General features: G+C 43.9%; 3 protein-coding genes across 4 annotated transcripts in view; 2 read left to right on the top strand and 1 right to left on the bottom strand.

Moving 5' to 3' along the window:
* Positions 1 to 27,990, top strand: part of LOC144888135 (uncharacterized) — a 639,726-nt gene that overhangs the window by 590,554 nt on the left and 21,182 nt on the right. The gene's annotated exons all lie outside the window — the stretch shown is intronic.
* Positions 8 to 20,045, top strand: COX17 (cytochrome c oxidase copper chaperone COX17). Of its 2 annotated transcripts, none has more exons than XM_078774073.1 (3): positions 8 to 249; positions 18,544 to 18,655; positions 19,549 to 20,045. In XM_078774073.1, the coding sequence occupies exons 1-2, from the start codon at positions 137 to 139 to the stop codon at positions 18,626 to 18,628; spliced, it is 198 nt and encodes a 65-aa protein (XP_078630199.1). In that variant the 5' UTR covers positions 8 to 136; the 3' UTR covers positions 18,629 to 18,655; positions 19,549 to 20,045. The 2 variants fall into 2 exon arrangements, with proteins under 2 accessions (XP_078630199.1, XP_067966948.1); XM_068110847.2 differs by having other exon boundaries at positions 11 to 249; positions 18,544 to 18,651.
* LOC144891310 (AT-rich interactive domain-containing protein 1B-like) lies at positions 22,252 to 27,954 on the bottom strand. The gene is made up of 4 exons (XM_078774070.1): positions 27,315 to 27,954; positions 26,364 to 26,571; positions 26,113 to 26,243; positions 22,252 to 25,844 (listed from the first exon to the last, which is right to left on the bottom strand). The coding sequence occupies exons 1-4, from the start codon at positions 27,921 to 27,923 to the stop codon at positions 23,790 to 23,792; spliced, it is 3,003 nt and encodes a 1,000-aa protein (XP_078630196.1). The 5' UTR covers positions 27,924 to 27,954; the 3' UTR covers positions 22,252 to 23,789.

Here is a 27,990-nt window from a genome sequence, read left to right as displayed (position 1 = left end):
TCCTTCAGCGTGTGCAACGTAATTTGAGTGGTCCCTGTAGTCAATAACCTTGGTGTAAGTGGTTATTTGAAATTTGCAAATCGTTACATCTGAAGGAAAGTTTGTAACCTCCAGACATGTGGAGCTGTCGTTTGCGATGTCGTCGCTGAAGCAAGCACCGAGTGCACCTTTCGAGGGCCCACAGAAAGATGGGAAGCCTCTCAAACCGTGTTGTGCATGTCCTGAGACCAAGCGTCCCCGGGATGTGTGGTGAGACGACGGAAAGTAAAATTATCTTATTGACATTGAAACGATATGTGGTGATTGAACAAACATGGAAGGTTTCTAAATATGGGGATGGGTCCATTAGGGAGGGAGAGATTGTCGTTGCCAAGGGAAGGGAAAGTGAGGGCATTCCATGGACCACCACCCCCAAGGGTCATGTGAATGTCCAGAGGGAGGAAGGTGATTGTACCTGATGAGGTATGTACATGTTTTCAGGTTGTTCGTCCGTGATCGGTTTTCGTTGCCACGATAACTTAAGAACGGCCGAAGGGATCCAAGTCAAACTTGGTACGAGTATGTATAATGAGGGAAAGATGAACTGATTAGATGATTGCGGTACGAGGTCAGAGGTCATGTCAGGTAAAAAAAAAAAACGTTATCGAGGTCGGGATTTAAACTAAGCTAAGTAAATGTTCCATGATACATATGATATTGAGGTCAAATAGTCTTGAGGTTTCAGATCAAAGTTAGAGTAAATAAGACGAAGTGGGATTATATTTATAGATTAAATATTGAGGTCAAATGATAAATTACATATTACATGATACATATGATATTGAGGTCAAATGGTGAGACATATGATACATAATATTACATGATACATGATACATGATATTACATAATACATGATATTACATGATACATATGATATTACATGATACATGATATTACATGATACATATGATATTGAGGTCAAATGGTGAGATACATGATATTACATGATACATGATATGACATGATACATGATGTTACATGATACATATGATATTGAGGTCAAATGGTGAGACATATGATACATGATGATACATGATAATACATGATACATGATATTACATGATACATATTACATGATACATGATATTACATGATACATATTACATGATACACATGATATTGAGGTCAAATGGTCTTGAGATTTCAGATCAAAGTTAGAGTAAGGAAAGACTTGAAGTGGGATTACAGATTCGATATTGAGGTCAAATGATAAATGACATATTACAGATTAGAGGTCAAATGATAAATGACATGATATTACATGATACATAATGATATTACAGATTAGATATTGAGGTCAAATGATAAATTGCATGATATTACAGATGAGGTCAAATGATAAATTGCATGATATTACAGATTAGATATTGAGGTCAAATGATAAATTGCATGATATTAGATTAGAGAGAGGTCAAATCATAAGTTGCATGATATTACAGATTAGATATTGAGGTCAAATGATAAATTGCATGATATTAGATTAGATATTCAGGTCAAATGATAAATTGCATGATATTACAGATTAGATATTGAGGTCAAATGATAAATTGCATGATATTACATGATACATAATGTAATGATATTACAGATTAGATATTGAGGTCATATGATAAATTGCATGATATTACATGATACATAATGATATTACAGATTAGATATTGAGGTCAAATGATAAATTGCATGATATTACATGATACATAATGACATTACAGATTAGATATTGAGGTCAAATGATAAATTGCATGATATTAGATTAGAGAGAGGTCAAATCATAAGTTGCATGATATTACAGATTAGATATTTAGGTCAAATGATAAATTGCATGATATTACATGATACATAATGATATTACAGATTAGATATTGAGGTCAAATGATAAATTGTCAACCCTCGACTCTGATTCTGCAACTGGACCTGACGGCATCAGCCAATGGGTCCTAAAATCCTGTTCTTCCGCTGTTTCACTCCCTCTCTCTGTTCTCTTCACCCTCTCTTTTGCTCAAGGTCATCTGCCATCTGCTTGGAAATCAGCCAACATCACTGCTTTGCACAAAAAAGGTGCAACAACAGATCCTCGCAACTACAGACCAATCAGCCTTCTCCCAATTATCAGCAAAGTCATGGAATCCATCATTGCTTCGGATATGAAATCTTTCCTCTTCTCCAATGGCTTGATCTCTGATCATCAATTTGGTTTCAGACCTGGTCACTCTACTCTGGACATGCTGCTTCTGCTTTCTCAACAATGGATGGAGGTCCTCGATGCCAAACAGGAAATTAGAGCTATCTCCCTTGACATATCACGTGCCTTCGATACGGTCTGGCACCCCGCTCTGCTCACCAAACTCTCCCTCTTTTGGTATCCATGGAAATCTCCATGCATGGCTGGCGGACTTCCTCTCTAGTCATAGTCAACGTGTGGCCCTGAATGGGTTTCTCTCATCTCCTCTTCCTGTTCAGGCTGGAGTTCCCCAAGGCAGTGTTCTGGGGCCTGTGCTTTTTCTGGTCTTCATCAATGATCTCTCCGACTCTCTTGAAAATCCTCTCTATCTCTTTGCTGATGACTCTACTCTCTGTCGCTCCATTCCTCATCCCTCAGATCGGCAGTCTGCAGCCTCCTCACTCTCTGCAGACCTGGACAAAATCACAGACTGCGCAAACAAGTGGAACATGTCTTTCAATCCTGACAAATCTCACACTCTTACGATATCTCTCCGAAAAGACCGACTGGACAACCCTCCCATCCACTTTCTGAATAATCCTCTCAAAGAAGTTCTGTCACTCAAGCTTTTGGGTCTCACTATCTGCCCTGATCTTTCCTGGGAAAACCACATTTCAAATCTGGCCTCCAAAGCCAGTCGCCGACTGGGCATCCTCCGTCGTGCGAAGTCCTTCTCTGGCACACCTGAGCTCCTCACCACATACAAGGCTTTCATCCGCAGCTAAATGGAATACTGCTCTCCCCTCTGGGCTGGTGCTCCTGCCTCACACCTAGCTCGTCTTCACGCTGTTGAAACCAAAGCGTTCAGAATCATTGGAATCTTCCGTGATGAAGCTAACTCCAAGGGCCTTTCACTCACTCACCGCAGGCAGGTTGGTGGTCTTTCCGTCTTCTACCGACTCCTCTCCGGCCTTGCCCCCCCAGCTCTCTCCGTGCTCTGTCCCCCAAATATTTCTACAGGTCGCAAAAGATCTGCCTGCAACCCTCTTATGGTTAAACTGCCAAAATCAAGACTCTCTGCTCACCTTCACTCCTTCATTCCTCTTTTCTCCCACCTGTGGAACAAACTCCCTCACTCTCTTCAATCCCACTCCTCCCTCCAGGTCTTTAAAACAGCTGTTCACCACCATCTCTTATCTTCCCCCATCCAAAACCTTGATCGTTTCTACCCCCGCTAATTTCACCCCAAATCCACTTTTTTTAAATACCAACTTCTGTCCTGGAAGTCCTTGGTCTCCTTGTGTTTTATACTTCTCCCACCCCCCCACCCCCTTCCCACGCCTCGTCCCCCCAAGACCTCTCCCTCCCACACATCTCCCGATGTCCCTGCTCTCAAATGTTGTGTCTGTGTGCTTCCCCTTCTCTCCCCATCTTGTCTACCGCTCCCTCTTTTTATATATTTTGTTTGTCTGTTTGATTTGTTTGTGAAATAAATGTTAGCTCTTTCACGAGCCTCGATTCTGTATACAAAAAAAAAATTACATATTATATTACAGATTAGAGGTCAAATGATAAATTGCATGATATTACAGATTAGATATTGAGGTCAAATGATAAATTGCATGATATTACATGATACATAATGATATTACAGATTAGATATTGGTCAAATGTTAAATTACATATTACAGATTAGAGGTCAAATGATAAATTGCATGATATTACAGATTAGATATTGAGGTCAAATGATAAATTTCAGATTATAGGTCAAATGATAAGTTGCATGATATTACAGATTAGATATTGAGGTCAAATGATAAATTGCATGATATTACAGATTAGAGGTCAAATGATAAATTGCATGATATTACAGATTAGATATTGAGGTCAAATGATAAGTTGCATGATATTACAGATTCAAGGTCAAAATATAAATTGCATGATATTACAGATTAGAGGTCAAATGATAAATTGCATGATATTACAGATTAGATCTGGAGGTCAAATGATAAATTGCATGATATTACAGATTCAAGGTCAAAATATAAATTGCATGATATTACAGATGAGAGGTCAAATGATAAATTGCATGATATTACAGATTAGATATTGAGGTCAAATGATAAGTTGCATGATATTACAGATTAGATATTGAGGTCAAATGATAAATTGCATGATATTACAGATTAGATATTGAGGTCAAATGATCAATTGCGTGATATTACAGATTAGAGGTCAAATGATAAATTGCATGATATTACAGATTAGATATTGAGGTCAAATGATAAATTGCATGATATTACAGATTAGAGGTCAAATGATAAATTGCATGATATTACAGATTAGATATTGAGGTCAAATGATAAGTTGCATGATATTACAGATTAGATATTGAGGTCAAATGATCAATTGCGTGATATTACAGATTAGAGGTCAAATGATAAATTGCATGATATTACAGATTAGATATTGAGGTCAAATGATAAATTGCATGATATTACAGATTAGAGGTCAAATGATAAATTGCATGATATTACAGATTAGATATTGAGGTCAAATGATAAGTTGCGTGATATTACAGATTATAGGTCAAATGATAAATTGCATATTACAGATTAGATATTGAGGTCAAATGATAAATTGCATGATATTACATGATACATAATGATATTGTAACGGTTTTGAGAAGTGTAACGGGTTTTTGAGGAGTGTAACAATTTTGGAGGAAGTGTAACGAATGTGAAAACGTTACAATGTGAACGTTACAAAAGTATGGTAAACACCCTGGTAATGTAAATAATGGTCGCAGCCGTCCTCCTAGTTAATTCCATGAAACTTACACGCAGGTCACGATATATCTTTTTAAATAGTGTATTTCCTTATTCTATGTAGGCTAAATATGTGTTTCCCACTAGATTGACTTTGCATTGTATCAAACAAAATAAGCGTAGGCCCTTGCAATTTCCCCAAACATCTCCGCTCTCCAAAGTTCCTTTCAAAAGGGGGGGGCGAGTGGTGTTCAATCCCGCAAGCCGCCATTGCCCATGTGCTAACCTCGGAGAAGAAAGGCGTGTCTCCACCTCGTCATAGAGGGGAGGAGTGAGCCAGCCCTAACAGCCAATCAGCACCGCGGTGAGCGACCCGGTAGGCGTGCCCTCGGAGCCGGCGGCTTGATTCCGCCCCGAGTGATAAAAGCGACTGTAAGGGACTGCTTCACGAGATGACCTGGGAGATGAGCGAAGACGCGGCACCAAGAGGAGCGGTGAGATGCGAAACGCTCCAAGCCAAAGAGGAGAGGTACTCGGAAAGGAAACCAGCTTTGGAGAGACGCGCTGAAAGGAGGGAGACGGCTCCACCAGAAGGAGAGGAGCAGGTGTGCCCAAGCCAGCGCGTGACGTCTAAAGCATCGGCAGCGGATACGCGACGAAGGGTTTTCCCGCTAAAAACCGCGAGGAATTGAGAGCTGCTGCCTCCGACCCTCCTCCCTCTCCAGCAATCCACCTCAAGCCCTACCTGCCTGCAATATCCCCCGTGTAAGTGTGAACGTCGTCTGTCCTACTCGTTGTCTTGGGGTTAAGTAAAATGAATAGAATAAGCTAACGATGCACTGTGTGACTGCTTTTTCCATCCATTGCTGTAAATAACTTTGGTCGCTCTTTCTTTTTGCTTGTGTGTGTATAATAAATCTGTTCTTCCTCCGTACTCTGTCTTCTTCTCTTTTCCTTCTCTTTCGGTCGCTTTAGAGGTTTCCCGATTGAATATCTGCGGTGCGATCTGGTCAACGTCGGGTGGAATCGGGTTCTAATCGGGGAGTAACTGTTCGGACGCGGTAATACACCACCGCTCGGTCAATATAACATCTTAAAACCGTGTCTGTAACAATATTACAGATTAGATATTGAGGTCAAATGATAAATTGCATGATATTACAGATTCGATATTGAGGTCAAATGATAAATTACATGATATTACAGACTAGAGGTCAAATGATAAATTGCATGATATTACATGATACATATGATATTGAGGTCAAATGGTCTTGAGATTTCAGATCAAAGTTAGAGTAAGGAAAGACTTGAAGTGGGATTACAGATTAGATATTGAGGTCAAATGATAAATTACATATTGCAGATTGAAGATAAAATGATAAATTGCATGATATTACAGATTAGAGGTCAAATGATAAATTGCATGATATTACAGATTAGATATTGAGGTCAAATGATAAATTGCATGATATTACATGATACATCATGATATTACAGATTAGATATTGAGGTCAAATGATAAATTGCGTGATATTAGATTGGATATTGAGGTCAAATGATAAATTGCATGATATTACAGATTAGAGGTCAAATGATAAATTGCATGATATTACAGATTAGATATTGAGGTCAAATGATAAATTGCATGATATTACATGATACATCATGATATTACAGATTAGATATTGAGGTCAAATGATAAATTGCGTGATATTACAGATTCGAGGTCAAATGATAAATTGCATGATATTACAGATTAGATATTGAGGTCAAATGATAAATTGCATGATATTACATGATACATAATGATATTACAGATTAGATATTGAGGTCAAATGATAAATTGCATGATATTACAGATTAGATATTGAGGTCAAATGATAAATTGCATGATATTACAGATTAGATATTGAGGTCAAATGATAAATTACATGATATTACAGATTAGAGGTCAAATGATAAATTGCATGATATTACATGATACATATGATAAATATGATATTGAGGTCAAATGGTCTTGAGATTTCAGATCAAAGTTAGAGTAAGGAAAGACTTGAAGTGGGATTACAGATTAGATATTGAGGTCAAATGATAAATTACATATTACAGATTGAAGATAAAATGATAATTTGCATGATATTACAGATTAGATATTGAGATCAAATGATAAATTGCATGATATTACAGATTAGATATTCAGGTCAAATGATAAATTGCATGATATTACAGATTAGATATTGAGGTCAAATGATAAATTGCATGATATTACATGATACATAATGTAATGATATTACAGATTAGATATTGAGGTCATATGATAAATTGCATGATATTACATGATACATAATGATATTACAGATTAGATATTGAGGTCAAATGATAAATTGCATGATATTACATGATACATAATGATATTACAGATTAGATATTGAGGTCAAATGATAAATTACATGATATTACATGATACATAATGTAATGATATTACAGATTAGATATTGAGGTCAAATGATAAGTTGCATGATATTACATGATACATAATGATATTACAGATTAGAAATCTCTTTTCCTTTCACAAAGCCCGAAACAAGTGTGTGTCCACCCTCAGGAGAGCCAGGAAACAATATCTCACCGTTCTCAAGACCGAACTCTCTTATCTTTCTCCCTCTTCCAAATCCTGGTGGCGTCTGGTCAAATCTGTTTCTGGTGTTTGTTCCCCCTCCATCCCCTCCCTCACCTCAAACGGCTTAACGGCTGACTCCGCACGTGAAAAAGCTGAATGCCTCAACTCTGTGTTTGCCTCTAAATCTTGTGTCCCAAACCCATCCCTCTCTGTACCCAGTCGTACCCAGCTGCTCCTGGACTCTGTTTCCTTTCCTCCTGACAAGGTGGAAAAGTTTCTGTCAACCCTCGACTCTGATTCTGCAACTGGTCCTGACGGCATCAGCCCACGGGTCCTAAAATCATGTGCTTCCACTCTTTCACTCCCTCTTTCTGTTCTCTTCACCCTCTCCTTTGCTCAAGGTCATCTGCCATCTGCTTGGAAATCAGCCAACATCACCGCTTTGCACAAAAAAGGTGCAAAAACAGATCCCAGCAACTACAGACCAATCAGCCTTCTCCCAATTATCAGCAAAGTCATGGAATCCATCATTGCTTCAGATATGAAATCTTTCCTCTTGTCCAATGGCTTTATCTCTGATCATCAATTTGGTTTCAGACCTGGTCACTCTACTCTGGACATGCTGCTTCTGCTTTCTCAACAATGGATGGAGGTCCTCAACGCCAAACAGGAAATTAGAGCCGTCTCCCTTGACATTTCACGTGCCTTCGATACGGTCTGGCACCCTGCTCTGCTCACCAAACTCTCCTCCTTTGGCATCCATGGAAATCTCCACGCATGGCTGGCGGACTTCCTCTCTGGTCGTAGTCAATGTGTGGCCCTGAATGGGTTTCTCTCATCTCCTCTTCCTGTTCAGGCTGGAGTTCCCCAAGGCAGTGTTCTGGGCCCTGTGCTTTTTCTGGTCTTCAACAATGATCTCTCTGACTCTCTTGAAAATCCTCTCTATCTCTTTGCTGACGACTCTACTCTCTGTCGCTCCATTCCTCATCCCTCAGATCGGCAGTCTGCAGCCTCCTCACTCTCTGCAGACCTGGACAAAATCACAGACTGGGCAAACAAATGGAACATGTCTTTCAATCCTGATAAATCTCACACTCTTACGATGTCTCTCCGAAAAGACCGACTGGAAAACCCTCCCATCCACTTTCTGAATAATCCTCTCCAAGAAGTTCTGTCACTCAAGCTTTTGGGTCTCACTATTTGCCATGATCTTTCCTGGGAAAACCACATTTCAAATCTGGTCTCCAAAGCCAGTCGCCGACTGGGCATCCTCCGTCGTGCGAAGTCCTTCCTTGGCACACCTGAGCTCCTCACCACATACAAGGCTTTCATCCGCAGCTCTATGGAATACTGCTCTCCCCTCTGGTCTGGTGCTCCTGCCTCACACCTAGCCCGTCTTCTCGCTGTTGAAACCAAAGCGTTTAGAATCATTGGAATCTCCCGCGATGAAGCTAACTCCAAGGGCCTTTCACTCACTCACCGCAGGCAGGTTGGTGGTCTTTCCGTCTTCTACCGACTCCTCTCTGGCCTTGCCCCCCCAGCCCTCTCTGGGCTCTGTCCCCCAAATATTCCTACAGGTCGCACAAGATCTGCCAGCAACCCTCTGATGGTTAAACTGCCGAAATCTCGGCTCTCCGCTCACCTTCACTCCTTCATTCCTCTTTTCTCCCGCCTCTGGAACAAACTCCCTCACTCTCTTCAATCCCACTCCACCCTCCAGGTCTTTAAAACAGCTGTTCACCACCATCTCTTATTCTCCCCCATCCAAAACCTTGATCTTCTCTACCCCCGCTAATTTCGGTCCCCTTGTGTTTTATACTTCTCCCACCCCCCCCCCCCTTCCCACGCCTCCTGCCCCTAAGCCCTCTCCCTCCCACACTTCTCCCTGCTCTCAAATGTTGTGGTTGTGTGCTTCCCCTTCTCTCCCCATCTTGTCTTCCGCTCCCTCTTTTTGTATATTTTGTTTGTCTGGTTGATTTGTTTGTGAAATAAATGTTTACTCTCTCACGAGCCTCGATTCAGTTTACAAAAAAAAAAGAAGAAAAAAAAGAAGAAGATATTGTCGTCAAATGATAAGTTGCATGATATTACATACATAATGATATTACAGATTAGATATTGTGGTCAAATGATAAGTTGCATGAAATTACAGATTAGATATTGAGATCAAATGATAATTTGCATGATATTACAGATTAGATATTGAGATCAAATGATAATTTGCATGTTATTACAGATTAGATATTGAGGTCAAATGATAAGTTGCATGATATTACAGATTAGATATTGAGGTCAAATGATAAGTTGCATGGTATTACATGATACATAATGATATTACAGATGAAATGTTTGCAATCTTATCCATTCATTCATTCAATCCTATCGGAATCGAACAAAGATTAGCTCAAAGACAAGTTTGGTACATCTGTAGTTCATAAAGTCCAATGAGGTACAAAACGATGGTCTCCTTCAAAACAACATGCAGAGTTCAGATCCTAGTGGTCTCCAATCATTTGTGATCAATTGATATGTCACTTCAGTTTTGTGTAATATTATGATAACTTTGGATAAGTTTTGCAGCATTACAGTAACTTTTACAAGATTAGGCATGAGAAAAGTCACTTACATGACTATAGTAAGTAACTTTTAAAAGTTTGTTAAATTAGTCCAGTAAGTAACTTTTAAAGGATTATGGATTTTATTGGAGTGAGAAGCTTTTTTAATGTTGTGCATGACTATGATAAGCTACTTTTAAAAGTTTATGGGTTATTGTTATAAGTAACTTTTAATAGTTTATGGATTGTTACAGAAAGTAACTTTTAAATGTGTATGGACGATTGTAGTAACTTTTATTACTTTATGCATTTTTGCAGAAGTAACTTTTAAATGTTTATGGATTGTTACAGTAAGTAACTTTAGATGTGTATGGATTATTGTAGTAAGTATCTTTTAATACTGTATGGATTGTTACAGTAAGTAACTTTTAAATGTGTATGGATTATTGGAGTAAGTAACTTTTAATACTGCATGGATTGTTACAGCAAGTAACTTTTAAATGTGTATGGATTATTGTAGTAAGTAACTTTTAATACTTAAATGGATTACGAGGAGTACCTGGCATCAGTTTTTTTTTTTGTTTTTTTTTTTGTGGGTGCCTAAAACACTTCCCGACACCTGAAGACCATTCCTTTTTGCATCGTGATGATGCATAAGAGCTGCCAAAGCAGTTTCTAGGCTATTGGGCACAATCCTGGACAGATCGCCACTCTGACGCAGTATACTCGAATGGCTCATTCATCACAGTAAGCTGGTACTCATTTTATCGACCTCAGAAGGATGCCAGGCAGGGTCAACCCACCTGGTGTTAATTCAGCGGAATGACAGGGGCTTGGACTGAGGATCCTGAGATCTCAAGGCAGCCACCTTAACCATTAAGCCAACACCAGGCCTCCCCACACCAACTAACAAAATTTTATACCCTCAGACCCCGCTATTCGCGGAGGATACGTTCCTGGAAAATCCGCGAATAGCGAAACTGTGAATAGCGGGGCATTTTTCAATGGAAAAGGGGGGTTGGATAGGTTCCCGAGTCACGAAAATCCGCGAATAGAGAGGACTAATCCGCGAATGATGAGGCAAATCCAGAGATTGTCGACGATAATCCGCGAAGGTCAATGAAAGTCCTGCGAATGTATTCCGCGAAATTGTTTCAATGCCCCTGAAAAACCAAAAATTTGCGGAACACGGCCGCAAATAGAAAAAAAACCCTGCAAATTTGTGGAACACGTTTGTCTCCATTCATTCCTTCCACATGTTCATCTTTTCCTTCAGTCCATCCATACTTTCTGCAATCAACACCAGATCATCTGTATACAACAACTCCCACGGTAAACCCTCCTTTACGTTCTGAGCCAGCACCTCCATCACAGCTACAAATAGTAGTGGACTTAGTACCGATCCCTGATGCACTCCCACCTTCACCTCAAACTCACCACTGTTCCCGTCCTTCGTCCTCACAGCTGTGCATGCTCTTTTGTACATTGCCATCACTGCTCTGATCAACCATTCCTCCACTCCTAACTTCCTCAATGCCCATGTCAATACTTCGCGTGGAACCCTATCGAATGCTTTCTCCAGATCAACAAACTCAAGAAACAACTTCTTCCTCTTCTCCATGTACTTCTCCTGCAACTGCCTCACAATAAAGAGCGCGTCTGTCGTTCCTCTTCCTGGCATAAATCCAAACTGCATTTCGTCGATCTTCACCTTCTTCCTTATCCTCCTCTCCAACACCCTTTCCAATACCTTCATTCCATGCTCCAATAACTTTATTGCTCGGTACGAGCCACACTCCAGAGGATCACCTTTCCCCTTGTATAGAGGGACGAGGGTACTCAGTTCCCAATCCACTGGAATGCGGCCTTCTTTCACCACCAGATTACAGATCTTTGTCATTCTCTTCACACCCCAACTTCCTGCTGCCTTCAACATATCTCCCACAACTCCCGTTGACCCTCCCGCTTTTCTACTCTTCATTGCTTTTATCGCTTCCTCAACTTCCTTCTCAGTTATCTTCTCTGCCGGTCCTAAAACTGGGTTACTCTCTATGTTGCCATCCCGTTCATTCTCTGTATTCAACAGCATTTCCATATATATTTTCCATCTTCCTTTAATTCCATCTGGGTCCACAACGATTTGTCCCACTTCATCCTTCAAGCAACTCACCCCCATCACATCACACCTCTCTTTCGCTATCTGCTTTGCAATCCTGAATACCGTTCTCTGACCCTCTTCCAAATCCAAGCGTTCTCCGAACATTTTCCGACATGCCTCCTGCGCCTTTGCTACCTCTTTCTTTGCAGCCTTCTTGGCTGCCTTATAACTTTCATGCTCTGCTTTTTCTGCTCCCGGACCCTTCGCCTTCTGCCACTCCTTGAACTTCAATCCTCTTTCCAACTTCATCATCCCACCACCATGTTTCCGAGTGCCTCGGTGGTCCTTTTGTCCATCCACATACCTCACCAATGGCTCCCAACAGACTATCTTTCATTGACATCCAACCACTTTCAAGCTCAACCACATCATCCTCGACCCTACTCAGCCTATCTTTTATTGCCTCCCTCACTGTCACCTCTTTCAACCTCCACACCTTCATTCTCAGTTGGTACTTCACCCGCCGAGCTCTCCTCGCACCTTTCACCCTTATGTCGCAGACAACCTGGTGCTGTGAAACGGCCTCCTCCCCCGTGATCACCTTTGTGTCCCGGAGGTGCCCCCTATCTCGCCTACGCACCATCAGGTAGTCAACGGTTGTCGTCGACCCACCTGACGTATATGTAACAAGCTTATTATCCTCTTTCTGGAACTGAGTATTACAAATCAGCTCCATCAGCAAACTCCAAAATCCTTTCACCTTCTCCATTCCTCACACCATATCCATAACCCCCATGAACTCCCTCAAAACCGTCCATACTCCTTCCCACATGTCCATTTAGGTCTCCTCCTACCACAACAACTTCCTCATCTTTCACGTTTTCCATCTCGCTGATGAACCTCTGAAAATTTTACGAAGTGTTACGGATTCGTCACTTCCGTTGTTGTGGTTCTCATCCACTGTAAACATTTTTGGTTCCATGTACTATTATTGTTATCGTTTAAGTGAATTGGAGATGACTGTTTTCAAAAGGTAAAAAAAAATTAGTCTTAAAAAGAAACCGGAAACCGGATCGGGAACCGGACGGAGAAGAAGAGGAAGAAGAGGCGGAGCAAGTGAGGTCGGAGAAGGAGTCGAGCTGCGTTGAGGTTTTGAGCAATCACTGGCGAACGGGGGTCACGAGTGAACTTTGGGTTTCCTGGGAAAGGGATTCCTGCGACAGAGTTGTTATCGCTGTGACAGTTAAACCTGCGTGACAGGTTTTGCAGTTGATTCCGAAGAGAATCATTGGAGTGCCGTTACGTCTCATGAACGGACCTTTGGCCATTTTGCCTCGTGCCTGATTTCAGATCGCTCCAGGCTTTTCACCTCGCTTCAACCATTTCACCGCATCCAGACGTAACCTGGTGTGTGTGTGTAACGTGGATTTTGAGTGGGAATTTGCGGTTCGTCGATTGGGAGCCGTTGAACGTCCATACCCGAAGGTGTGTTTTCCCAGTCGCCTCTTGAGGCTACCGTTGCTCATCTTTGGCAGTGTGACTGTCAACTGAATGGGATTCTGGTCTCGATACAACATTGTTCTGACGATCACTGGAGCGTGGATCGAGTTTGGTTTGAAGCTGGGGCAGAGACATTGGGAATGTTATTTTCGCTCACTTGGAGCACAGTGTTACATTGTACGAAACTGATGGTACCATCATAGGAATGATATATTGGTTGTATAATTGATTAATATTGTTATTGTACTGTTATTCTTGTGTGACCTTAATACAATACTTGTTTGTTGGTAACAATTGGTGTGGTTTCACCATTGATCTTTGACACACAGAATAACATCTTTCTGCCGTGACTCCTCTCGGGGCTCAGAAGTACACCGTGACCGGGGTTTGGGGAGGAGCACGTAACAGAAGCACTGTTCAGATATCGCTGAGTAAAACAGCGACAGACACACACACACACACACACACACACACACACACACACACACACACACACACACACACACACACACACACACACACACACACACACACGACCATCGGGGTGGCGACACCGCATGGGGTGGAGACACCGCATGGTGCGAATGGCCAATGGAGCTATCGGGAGGCCTCGAGTGGTGCAACGGAAGCCCCGTTTGTGATGCTTGAAAGGGCAAATTGTGTTGGAAAGCATTAAAAAACAACTCTGAGCAAAGGATTACGGGCCCCCAACAGAGAAAGCTCTGAAGTCTGTGAGGATACACCAGGCAGCCGGAGTGCATCTTGCTAAGATAGAATGCTGCACCTTCTTCAAAAAGAGGGGTGCAAAGCGCAAAGCTGACGATGCTGCCTGTCTCAAACAAAATATGCAAGCAGTACAGCAATGGAAAAAAATAATGAAAGCTGGAATGCTGAGGGGAGTGGGGAATATCCTTCCACACAGAAGGTGTTTTGCATCTGATGCGATGGGGATGGGTGGTGAAGGAGACCGATTCATGGCTACAACACAAACGTATGCAAAAATGATAATGGGTAGAAGGACGAAGAGACACAGAAGGACAGAGGAGAGGAGGCAGAGGATGAGGGGGAGGATGATGAGGAACAACATGATCTGGAAGAGGAGCTGGCTTATAAGACAGAGGAGGTGCGACTGACACCAACTGAAGAAAGGCCACAACGAATTTGATGACACAATAATAAATGCACAAAAGCACTAATCAGCAGAACAAATAAATCTTTTCTTAAAATACCAAAATCAGCCCTCCTGGAAAAAGTCAACAGTGAATTTTGCAGCAGCACTATTGATTCAGGAAAAAGAAAACGAACACCACAAGAACAGAACAGGTTTCACAAATTAAAACCAAGCACCACTATGGAAGCAACGACTCAAGTGTTGGAGGGAGATGCTCCAAAAGGAGACAAGACAAATACAGCAATTCCAAAGAGGAAATCAAAGCCCAAAAGTAAAGAGGAGAATCCAGAAAATAGAATACAAATATAAAATTGAAGACAAAGACCTCGAGGCAATGGTTGCTGAAAACAACTGAAAATGAAAGTGAAAGCAAGGAAAATAAAAAACTACGACGAGGCTAACATGAGGAGCAAACGAGGCCAGATGTTTCAAAACATCCCGAAAAGATTATACCCTGAACTAGGGAAACGGAAGCAAAATGTGTCATCCCCTCCTGAAAAAAGATGAACTGGAACGATTCTGGAAACAAACTTATAAAGATCGAAAATAACACAATAAGGAGGTGGAATGGATCTGAAACCTGGAAGAGAAGAAGCAACGTCCTTAGGAAATTCCCCCAATAATAATTGATGCAGAAAAGATAAGACAACAACTTGCAAAGACGACTGATGTCCACATGTGATGTCCAAAGATGGCGAATTATGGATTATTGTAGTAAGTTTTAATAGTTTATGGATTCTTGTAGTAAGTAACTTTTAAAAGTTATACACACCTTTCTTATCTTGACTCCTGGAAGAGCACAAGAAGTAGGAGATACTCGCTGCACGGCAAGCACAAATAGTAATACGCACTTGATGTTCATCCCTTAGACACTTCTATTAAATCTCTCTGCAACAGGGGAACGCACAAACATGTTGTTGGATATTTAATGTAAACTTTATCTGTATTACGTATTGTCAGTACAAGTTTTGCGCATTAGTGGATGAGACTTTGACCCCTTGCACCTTATTACTTCAATCGGTAATCCTCATGGCCAGTTTCTAGTGAGTCCAAACTCCACATGCAGCTTGGCATCACCTTGTTGCACTTTTGTTTTTAACAACAGTGTTGCCCTTGACCCATCACAGCGTCCATTGGAAAAATGGATTTTTTTGTTGTTGTTGAACATCAACATTGGTTGTATTTGGAGATCGAAATTGAATATTTCTAAGGCTCTGTGCTTCACTCTGCAATGTCACGGTTGCTCTGAGCAGTCAGATGATAAGCCGATACCCGTCAGGCCCCTCCCTCCCCCCCAAACACGTTGCCCCCTCCCGCCCCATGGGGAGGGCCGTTGTGCCATCGCCTAGTGCCAGCAATCGTGTGGGTACTGTGTTGGAGAAGATGTCTTCGGGAGAGGAGGATGCAAAGGTGACTGCACAGGCCTCTCCTGGAGGTTTGACCCCAGCTCAGGTGGTTTGTGAAGGGAAGCGGAAAACTATGGAAAAATGGTGAGCTATTGTTATTGTTATTACCTCCGCCAATGGAGCTCTACGGAGATTGTGTACTCGCCCCTGTTTTGTTTGACTGTTTGTTGGTAAGGAGGATATCTCAAAAAGTTCTGGGCAGATCCGGACGAAACCAGTTGGGCGGGTTTGGTTGTGCGACAAGCAGGAATTGATTACATTTTGGTGAAGACCTGGATCGGGATATAATTTTTAAGTGATTCTTCACAATAATTGTGAGATAGGCCCAAAAACGATATATAGTACGATATTTCAAAAAGTTGTGGACGGACTCGGATGAAACTTGGAGGATGAGTTGGGTAGGTCAAAAGAACAAGCAGATTAGATTTTGGAGGACCAGACGTGGACCCAGCCTATCGGTAGGATACAAAATGTAAACTGTTCAGCCTGGTTAAGGTATGTGCTCTACCGAGTGTCATTCTAGTTATTTGAAAACTTATCGCTGAACCTGTAACTTGTGCGTGCTGTTTCTCTCTCTTTGATTGGTTTTGACTTTTGCTGACGTGTTGCTTCACAAATTTCTGATTTATTTGCCTGGCCGGTGTGTACACCTCAAATGAACATGGTTCCCTGCGCATCACGTTCTGCACACACCTCTTCCCACCACCTCCCATGGTATGGCAGTAACACAAAGCTATGAGCACTACTTTGCTACCATCACGGTGGTTCTGTACACCACACCTCCGCCTGACATTCAATGCTACAGAATAGGTCGTGTATTTTTAGTCAGACCTTAGTCGAGCCAGCATGCGGCTCCCACACTGGAGGAAATGTCAAGGTCACGTGATGTCTATATGTCGAATTTTTTGTCTTTCAAGAACGTCTTTTGCCGTGGCCTGTTCGCCAGTAGTTCACGATGACATGCTAAACGATATTTTAAGTATTTGAAGGGGGAGGTCGAGGTCAGAGGAGGTGAGAGTAGGGTACACAGTGTCCCTTTTTGTAAACATCGGATGCTTTTGAATTAATAATTGACCTGAAACGAGTTTCAGAAGTCTTGTCTGGGACCTTCTGTTGTGGGAACCTGCATATGTGGTGAGGTGGATGTCTAGCCCGTAGGTATGTATGGGGTAGGGAGGGGATTGGGAGCATGATAGAGCAGGTATTTTGCATACATCGGTGGAAAAGAAGGGACATCGTTGCTGTTGTGTGCAATATCTGTGCTGATAAGCTTCTTTCCCAATCGCTCGGTAGCAATCTGATGGTGCGGCTTTGTCGCAATGCCTTGGTACTTGCACAATGCACCTCCCTAGAGTTATTTGAAGGCTGAAAGAGGTGCTTGCTGGCAGAACATGATGAGGTTTCGAGATTTGGAATCTTTTTATTTACCACCTCCTCTCCGTTGTACGAGGCTCGTGGAGGAGCTCGTATGGTATCGTATGGTGGACTCGGACATTGGGAAACTCAATTGTAACTTTACGTGAACTAAATGAATGGACACTGGGCAACACAACCTAACGTGGTATAACTCATCTGGGGTTTGAATCTGGGATCCCAGGATCATGGGCTTTGTGCTTACGTCATGGGAATAACGAACGGGTCAACCCAAACATTTTGCTTTCCTTATCGTCCATTCCGTTTGTTCCTTACACATCATTTCCGCTTACCTTCTCATCGATCCTACAAAGCCTACGTTTCCTTCAGGGTTCTGTGTGCGTGAAGCATTGATAGCACAACACCGGTGCTTTGTAGACCATTAAACTAAATATATCCACATTTTTCATTATTTTATACCCATAAGTGATACATGGGAATCCTCTTCTTCTTTATTGGCCACAATTATTCCCACGTTCTTATGGGATTGACCAGGGGAAGGTTATGGCTCAAGTTCTTCATGAACCAGCTGGCCAGGCCTGATGTTCGACTAAGTAGTTAGGGCAGGAATTTGTAATTTGTTCAGGGTGCCGGCTATGGCTCATGTACTATTCGCGGAGGACACCTTGGGATCTATAAAGTCCACCAACTAATGCCGGAAGATGGGACGCAAGTTCAACGTCCATCCGAGGGACCACGGGAGGAGGATTGGGTTCCAGATGGTCCTCTCAGAGAGACATAATGAGTGTGTGAGAATATTATGGTAATCATCTAACTGTGACCTCCTCCCCCCCAAACACACTCTGTTACAGCATTGTGGAGCAAGGTGAGGACAAGTGTGGTGAGCTCATCGAGGCTCACAAGCAGTGCATGCGTGCCCTCGGCTTCAAGGTGTGACCAGCGATGGACGTGGGAGCACGCACGGTAAGCCACGGTGTGCGTCGAGCCAAGTGAGCGGTCTCACGGGAGATCGAGAACTCGGTCATCATGCGCGGTTTTGAGTTCCCTCACAAGAAACGCAGCAGGAGGCCATTAGGCCCACGAAAGCCTGCACAATGGTTGCTTGTTCGGTGTCCATGCTATCTTTTTATGCTGAAGGCCAGCAGCACCTTATGTGCACCTGTCACACCTGCCACTAGGTGGCTTCCAGAGCCTCGTCTATAATGGGCTCATTCCCCCCTCCTTCGTAAACAGCATCCCACATGCTGTATTTTTGTCAGCCATTATTCTCAAAGTCAACTCAAATCCTGTTCTGAACTTTGTTTGTAATGTCAATTTCTGGGGGAAACCTACCCATAAGGCTTTGCCTGTAATACTGGAGGTCAAAAGTTTGCCAGAAATCTAACCTGTATATTTAATCCAGGTATAACCACCTTTAGAGGCCATTTTTCCCTGCAAAGCGGGGGTTGGCCTTTTTCGGGAACCGTGGTTGTTGTTGTTTTTTTGGTCCCCTTTTTGAAGCAATGTTTTACGGCCGGATGCCCTTCCTGACGCCAACCCTTTTTGCCGCCTTTAACGACAACCAGGGAATTACCAGTGAACTGGTACTCAATTAGCCGACCTCGGAAGGATGACAGGCTGAGTCAACCCCCCTGGCGTTAATTCAGCGATCGACCGGGATTCGAACCCAGGATCCTAGGATCCTAAGCCGGCACCCTAGCCGCTAGCCCAACACCAGGGACTAGGCCCTCACATGAACACATTTAATCCAGGTCCTGGTCATTTAATCCTGGTCATTTAATCCAGGTATATCCCATTTCATTGTTTCGATCGAGGATTCTTCCTTTCTCGCTCATTCGATGCTCTCTCGTTTCCAGACTGGCTGGTGTGATCCCACATGTGTACATTGAGAACGATACAGCCCGCCTCCGCGCCCCGTCCTCTTCTCACCTTCCGACTCACGAAGAACAACCTCTTATGCACTGAACGAAGGTCGGCTCCGGTATACCACATGTGTTGTGGTGCGATGCTCGAGCATCTTACTATTATTAATATTTCTATTGACCTTAGGGAATTGTGCTAGTTTTGAATTTATGGGATGTTTGAATGAATTTATGGGATGTGCGAGTTTTGCTTATGGGTGCAAATTGTTAGGTTAACGAGTGAGTGGTTCAAATCATGGCGTTATATCAGCTGCGTCAAACCAAAGAGCCCAGCTCGCATGCCTGGTGTCCTGGTTAGGAATCTGCAGGTGGCCACCAGCAGCATGTTCTTCATTTTCCCCATAGCCCCATGCCACACAGGTTTGGTACCTGGTCATTTATTTACATGATGTTGGGGTTGTGGGGAAATAAACCATTTATTATGTTCACAATTTGTTCTTACGGCTGTTACTTCCAATTGATCTCTTCGTACCAGGCGGGCACGGAAGAAAATAAAGATGGGTTTAATCAGAGGTATGCTGACCGTCCTGGGAAGCAAGAAACTGACCTTTCGGACATTAACCTCACGGTTGCTCCGACGAAGGGAGAAAGGCCGAAACGTCAGCTTCTCGTTTCCCATGGCGGTTAGCATACCTCAACATCCTGCTTGTCATCTGTCGTTCTACCTGTCTGTTGATGTAGATCAACACTACCCTTCACCAACAAGACTCTGTCTTCATTTCACAAAGGCAAAACTCTTAAGGCACCGATTGTTGCACAACCCTGAAAGAAAAAAACAACCTGAAAATACTTTTGTACATATGTGTTCTGTCCATCAGAAGGATGGACGGAATGTACAGCTGACGGTACAAACCAATCACCATTTTGTCTGTTTGTTTCTCTCTCTGTCTCTGCTAGGTCGTGACGTGCCGTCTTTGAATGATCACCTTTCAAATAAAACACCAACATGAAAGTACAAGTCATAATTGGTTGACCCAACTTGTATGAGCGAGTATATTTGTTCTCGAAGTTTCCAAACCCCTGGGCCAATCAATTTACCTCAAATTTGTGGACCTTACACATGTCAAAATAATGTCGTACATTCGTACAACATCACAATAAAATTTTTGAATTCTTACTGAAATTGATATAAAAACATTAAATAACGGTGCATTCCGTGAGCATCGTAAATCACGTGACATGGGCCTACGCCTCGTCTCACATTGGCATGTGGCTCCCTCGGCCAGGAGAGCTTACAAGGTCTTTTCTCTTTTGGAAATCGAACATTGCATTTAATTATTTTCCACATGCAGAATGCAAATTAATATAAAATATCCACGTCCGCACGCTCCTGTACGACCGCAAGGAAATGAGGCCTTTCGGCCTGCCCTTTACTCGCATGTTGCACTCCCAATTTGTTCTTTTTTTTATGCAAATGTAAAATTTCCATTCTGGGCTTTGCAGCTTTACAGTCCAGTAAACTAAAGCATCCATATAGCCGAATCACGTTTTCAAATCTCGTTCTCATCGACCTTTACACCAACGTTTTGCATTGCATCCCGTAAAACGACAGGTTTAAACTCGCTCTGTCTCCAAAATTCCATACACACTCCATCCTTCCTACCAACCACTTCCTCTTCCTCCCATCCCCATTTTCTTTCTCAATTTATTTTTTTGCACATTGTGGTTAAAGCCTTTTTCACTAACTTCAAGCCCTGCCCTAGTCTGCACTGGAGCACAGACATTTGATCTCCATAACAACACCACTTCCACAAGTTGATACAGTCCTCAATATTCAATATTCAGATCACACCTTCAATTGAGCATTTCATCCGTACTCACAGCCTGTTATTTACATCCCAAAACACATGCTATGAACTCCTATGGATAAGTGGCTAGCACATTGAGTTTCACACATACCCATAAGGCTTTGGCTGATGTGATCACACAGTTTCACACTGAGCCTAGTGTTGGCTTAGCGGTTAGGGTGCCGGTTTGGGATCCTAGGATCCTGGGTTCGAATCCTGGTCGATCGCTGAATTAACGCCAGGGGGGTTGACTCAGCCTGTCATCCTTCCGAGGTCGGCAAATTGAGTACCAGCTTGCTGGGATGAATGATCACGGTGTGTACCCCGATTTAGAATAGGTACACCGTATCCCTGCACATCGTAAGAGCGTGACCAAGGGCTGGCGCCAGGAAGGGCATCCGGCCATAAAAACATTGCCCCAAACAGGGAACCATGATTGTCATGGGGCCCGCAAGGCTAACCCCCGCTCTCGCGGGGAAAATGGCCTTAAAACGATCATTCATTCATTCATTCATACATTGAGTTTCACACAACCTTCACTTTCAGTCCTTTCTCTTATTCCCAGCACATAATTCCCCTGCCACCCCCTCCCCAATTTTACCCTCATCACACGACTGCCGATTCCCTCCAAATAGTCCTGCATGATGCAAGTAAAGCCCTCTGACAAATATGAATGCTCTCATATTTGGTGAAAAATGTCCTATTCCACACACATCCCATCCCGATTTTATCTCCATTACAGTTGACGCAATACAAGTGGATGTCGGCCTGGCATACCAAACCATGAATTGCGACACACAAAGCTGTGTAGCTTAGGTCGAAAGGGTAGCAGCGGAGAAGTGTACATGTGTAACGAAGATTTGATGGTTTATTTTGACCATGGTCAACATACAGTATAAATTCAAGGAACAGATGAGGGCGGAACCAGGTCTTAACTAAGAGCAGAGCTCGAAGAACAGGCTGGGCCGCGCAGCTGCATGCTCCTCTTGCCCGAATCCAAAAGAAAAATTACGCAGTGCGAGATATGCAGAGGTCAGAATCCAGTGTGAATGTGCATCTGTCACACCGGCGTACCTCTTTGTTGGCATCACGTGATTTCAGGGGAAGAAGAGTAAAGGGGACAGTGTTTACGATGGGTGCCAGCTTTGTACATTAAAACACCGCACTAACTGTAACGAGGGAGGCAGTTTCAATCCGCTGCCCTGCCCAATGCACTGCTATGCTTTGCATCAGCATTATGAGCAAGTTTATAAAATAAAATAAAAAAAACTTTTGAACTTAAGGAAATCGACAAATTTACAGTTATTTACATCATTTAGGCAATCCGCACTGTTTATCGTCATCACAAACACATCAATAGCAGCGCTCTTCCCAAAACTGCCCACATTTAACACCCCCTTGCCCCCTCCTCCATCTGAACCCAAACCATTGCTTCCAAACACATTCCCATGGGACCAGGAGAGAGGGATAACGAGGAGAACAGCGCAAGGCAAGATGATCTGCTGCTTTCAGCATCATTCTGTTCTCTTTGTAACACGACATATGAAAGAAAAGACACCGGGAAGTGGGATTTTCATGATACAACGTGGCTGCTACAACTGCAGTCACCGCAGGTGAGGTTACCTGAACCCCAATAATTCAAACTCTCACTCAAAACATCTTGGCAGAGGAAAGTAAATAATAATAATAATAATGCAAGTGCCGTCATTTGTCGCAATGCCATGGAGCAATTTCTCAGACCTCGATAATCTCAATGGCGCAAAGATCTGTGGATACATCCCAAAGCCCTCGTCCTTTTTGGGAAAGCGCAGGAGGTGTTCACTTCTTATATCTCCACCCTTTCCCTCTCTGGGGTCAGAGAAAATATAGCTTCCCACCCCTTGTCCCACTTCAAAAAAGGATGCACGCACACGGACCTATGCAGACGTGAAAGGCCAGAAAATACCTTTTTGCCTGATGCGGCCAATTTGTCCAAGTATAGGCGAAGCAAGTCACAGGCTCCTTTGGGCCTCATTGAGGCCGTCAATATCGAGAAAGCACAACGTATGAGGTGGAATTGAAACGGAGACGAAAGGAAGTCGAGTGAAGAAAGTGCATACATTTGGACAGTGCAGGAGAGCAAGAAAAAAACAAGCATACAAGGCAGGGGAAGAAAAAACGATACAAGTGGAGATAGAGTGGTTGTGAGTACGACAGTGAATAAAATGGGAGGAGGGCAGGAACAATATCGCACTATTCGGCAACTCAACCCACCCAGCATGATTCGCACCAGGGTTTCCAGATTCATGCCAGAGCACCCCAGAGTGTGGGGTACAGGAGGCAGCATGTGGGAACGGGACCAAACACTGAAAGAATAAGTGCCACCTAGAAGCCAGAACGAGGCAATGGTCACGTGTGGCCAAGCGTAAAGAGAATGTCAGCTACAACGGGTGAGATGTAGGGATTAAGGATGTGTGACATGGCAATGTCTAGCAGACGGCTTTCGTGCAGTGCAAAGTAAGACTGCGAGTCCTCGAGACGTGCGAGTGCAAGAAGTACCCCTGCGGCTCGGCGCAACATGTCCACGCTCGGGGGTTCCAGCATTTGGTGTTGCTGTTGGCTTGAGTGCAGTGCTGCCATGAGGCCATCCTCAAGGAAACTTATGAGGCTCGCCACAGTGCCCTTTTGCATTGCAACCACACGTGCAGGACCACCATCACCTGCTGCCACCAGGCTGGCTAGCAGCGCTATGCTCATCTCGCGGCCCACTGGGCTTCGCCGTTCACCCACAAAATGCACCAGAGTGCTAAGCAACCGCTCTACACGGGCAAACGGCGGCGTTGCCAGGACCAAATCCACGTTGGCTTCCTTTACTGCTAGCTTACACAGGGCTTCCAGAGCAAGGCGCTGTGGAGAGAGAGTTGCAACTCCTGCAGCCAGTGAGCAAAAAGGGTCTCTAGCACAGGCCGCTGGGCATACAGTCCAGTGTAGCAGTCCATCGAGCAGGGGAAAGCAGATGATCTCGAGGTGCTGTGAGAGGTCCAGCCGACCAGCGATATTGGCCAATGTCACCAATGCGTTTTCTCGGAGGATCTCTGCCAGGTCAAATTGCCATGCTTCCCAGCAGTTGGGGTCCTCATCCTCCTCAATTCCAGGCTCTTGGATGGAGGACTCGGTCAATAAGCTCAGGCCTTCTCTTACCTCTGAAAATACCAATTCTGTCTTTACAACCTTTTCTTCACCGATCATTTGTGATGTAAGTGGTGCTTTGGTCTCCTCGTTACTCCTTGGATTCAGTGAAAGTGGCTTGGCACCATCATGTTGAGGCACAGGAGAAGCAGATGGATATCCGAACCACTGGTGCACAGGGTGCCTGTGCCGCAGCAGCAGGAGGCGACCAAGGAGTAGCAGCAAACCAGGATGGTGGGCCATCTCACCATCATTCCCAGGCACAAAAGACAGACTTCGCAGGATGTTGGAGACACAGAGGCAACGGCCATATATTGCCTCAAACCAAGATGGCACTAGTGCAAGCGGTCGGTCATCATAACTTTCGGGTTCTTCCTCTAAACGTTGGGCCCTGTCTTCAAAGAGCCCGGAATCCTCTGCATAGGTTATGGATAGACCTTCACATGTTTGTTCCTCGAATCCTAAAAAAACATGATCATTTTTTTCTGTACCATTTGTCCCACAAGCATCGTTGGGATGACCATTGAGGTCATCTGTCCTGAGGCAAAGTTCGGCCTTGCCTTGCTTTGTTGTCTGTTTTTGTATAGCCTCACGATGTATTGCTTTATCAGCTGCTGCCAAAGCAGCCTCGCCACCATCCAATGTTAACTGAATATGTTCAGTGGTATCACCCCCACCGAGCTGCCAATGAAGATGGCCACTGGTGAAAGCTTGTGGGTGACCAAAGTGCGCTGAGTGGTCCAACACATAGGCAGTGGAGTGATCTTCAGGCACAATAACAATCCGCCGTTGGCTAAATCTGCTCCGCTGCGGTAACCGCTGTGACGTGATCATGAAGGTCTGAGTTTGGTCAAAGTCTGATTGAGGTTTGCTGTTTCTTACTTCATCATCATTAACGTCTTTCCCATCGTCTGTTTCAGTTGCCATTTTGTCTTCTACTATACTTGCTTCGTTATCTGACTGCTCCAGGTCTCTGCTGTTACAGTTGTCCAGCTCTTGGTCTTCACATTCATGTCCGTTTCCATGTTTATCTTTGCTCCCACAACCTTCTTGCTGATTGTCTTCTCGCAGCAATCGAACGTTTGTCAAACTCGCAGTCTCTTCCTCATTTGGCAGTGGCTGCGTGGCGGCCAGTGTTTCAGGGTCCAGAGGGTCTGGGGAAGATTTAAAAGCAGCAGGGCAGCCTCGTCCCACCTCAGTTTCGGCGAGAATCCCAAACAGGTCGATGAGGCAGCGGCGGAGATGCTCCAGCAACAGCTCTAGGAATCCTGGCAGCTAGAAATGGGAAAAAAACAACAACAACAAAAAAACAAGTAGCTCTCGGAGGTGAAATACCCCTGTGGCCCGGCACAAACCGGTGCAACATGTCCACACATGGTGAGGTTGAAGCAGAAAGCAATGAGAGGAGGCGAAAAAAAGGAGGGCAGTACAAAGGGGTTGAAAGAGGAGTGGAGAAAAAGAGGAAGAGACAACTATATAAATGGATAAGGAATGTTGTGAGAATGATTGAGGAAAGGGTTTCAGGAAGTGATGGCGCCCTTGCCTGGTTCAAGTTGAAGCTGCTGACAGAGCCATCATCATGAAGCAGCACAGAAATGGTATCCAGTGCCCAGCTGCTCTCAGCCAGAAGGCCGGATCGGAGAGCCATCATGACTCGCCAGGCTTCAGGAGGCACTGCAATCACAGAGAATAAAACTTAAATAAATTAAGAATAAAAATAGAGAATACGTACCATAAAACTATACGTCATGTGAGCTTTATCGTATGCCAAGCAGGTCGACAAATGGAACTCACACACGTCCTTAGCAGAAAGCTTGCGCCTGGGCTTCAAGTTAGGCTGTGTAGCCTCCACACTGCCCGGAGGGAATGTAGGAGCTTCCTTGCGTGGCGGCAACAGAGAAGAGGGCTGGGAGGTGCCAGCTAGGTGGGAGGTAGGGACCTGGGGCACAAACTTCTGCAGCCGCACAGTCGAAGAGAGGGAGCTACCTTTACTGGATGCCACCTGTAAAAGAACGGCGGATAATAAAAAAAATAAAATAATAGTGTTTGATTTTGTGAGATTTCGAGAATTCGTTTTTGTTATCTCAATTTGGGTTGGTTGCTTGTAACCTTTGGGGCGGGCAATGAAATAAAGTCATAATCGTGTAATTAAACAGACACGTCATAACTTTCTAAAGTGTAATTTGGGAGTTTTCATCATCTCTTTTCAAAGATCATCTCACGAGGTTACCACAAAACCTAAATGCTTTGTCTTGTGGCAAGCATTCTCTGACCTGGATTGAGGCCTGATCGTCATGGTCGGAAAATCTCTGTACCCATGTTGTTTGAGAGCATACAAGTACTCAGCAATCATAACTAGAAGCTGATGTTCTGTCTTAACGTGTTTTCACATGCAGCCACTGGGACAATTTCACCAAGATTGCTCTCAAATAACAAATTTACGTGCAGTTGGAAAACTCGATTGTTATGGCTGCTAGAAGGTGAACAAATCATCATTTGATCTACTTTGTCCTCCATGGATTCCAAATCTTAACAGTTTTGTGAGGCTTGCACAGTCCCAAATGATGGCTATGCTAACCGAAATGTTAGACGGAGACCTTGTCCTCATGACATACTTTACAGATGGTTGTGATTTTGCATATGGGCAATAACCTGCATTTGAAACCAGGAAAAAGGACAACAAAGCAGTGGAGCCTTGCTCGAGAACAATCAATCAATAAAGGTTTGTCCTGATGTGTAAATCACCGGTGGGTAATTGGCCGGACTTGGTGTACGGTATGACGGATGGTGACCAGTGGCTGCACTTGCTTGATGCGGGTGCACCCCAAGTCCAAAGGTGGAATGGCCCATCCGTTGTCCATAGTGCCAATCCATCTGTCGCCCGCAGGCATCACCCACCAGTCCATCGTCACCACTTGGCAAAGGACCATGCCCCTGGTGCTGGGACCGGCCCATGCCCACGTAGCTAGAGGTCTGACCCGGCCCACGACCTGGATACATTGGATAGGTTAGCTCGGTGCATCCTCCAGGACCCCACTGTCCTTGGCTTTGAGCCACGGGGGCATCAGAAAGGCTTGTGGGTAGCTGAGCAGGCGACGGGCCCAGAGTGGCCCGTTCCGATGGAATGTAGCTGAAGGGAAAATGTGAGGCTGATGCCGAAGGGGGTGGAGGATGTGGTCGGCGGTCAGAGAAACCGGCTGGGGAAGAAAATGACCCAAAGGTGTCAGCCGATGGTGGTTGAGGCCCATAGGGCATGCTGTAGGGGTCAGGCTCGTGGCGCTTCGAAGTTGGTCCATACATGCCTTCCATTGATCGTTTGTAACCCTGAACAAAAGAGACCTGTGTTAAAACCATGCTTGCTTAGCAAAACCCCAATTGCTAAATCAAACACCTGTGATTAGGCAAAGACTAAGCTTTGCAG

The sequence above is a fragment of the Myxine glutinosa genome, chromosome 3, assembly GCF_964187855.1.
Source record: "Myxine glutinosa chromosome 3, kmMyxGlut1.1, whole genome shotgun sequence".
In the NCBI taxonomy this organism is placed as follows: Eukaryota; Metazoa; Chordata; class Myxini; order Myxiniformes; family Myxinidae; genus Myxine; species Myxine glutinosa.
The sequence above is the reverse complement of the archived record's forward strand: the minus strand, read 5'-3'. Positions and strand labels throughout refer to the sequence as shown.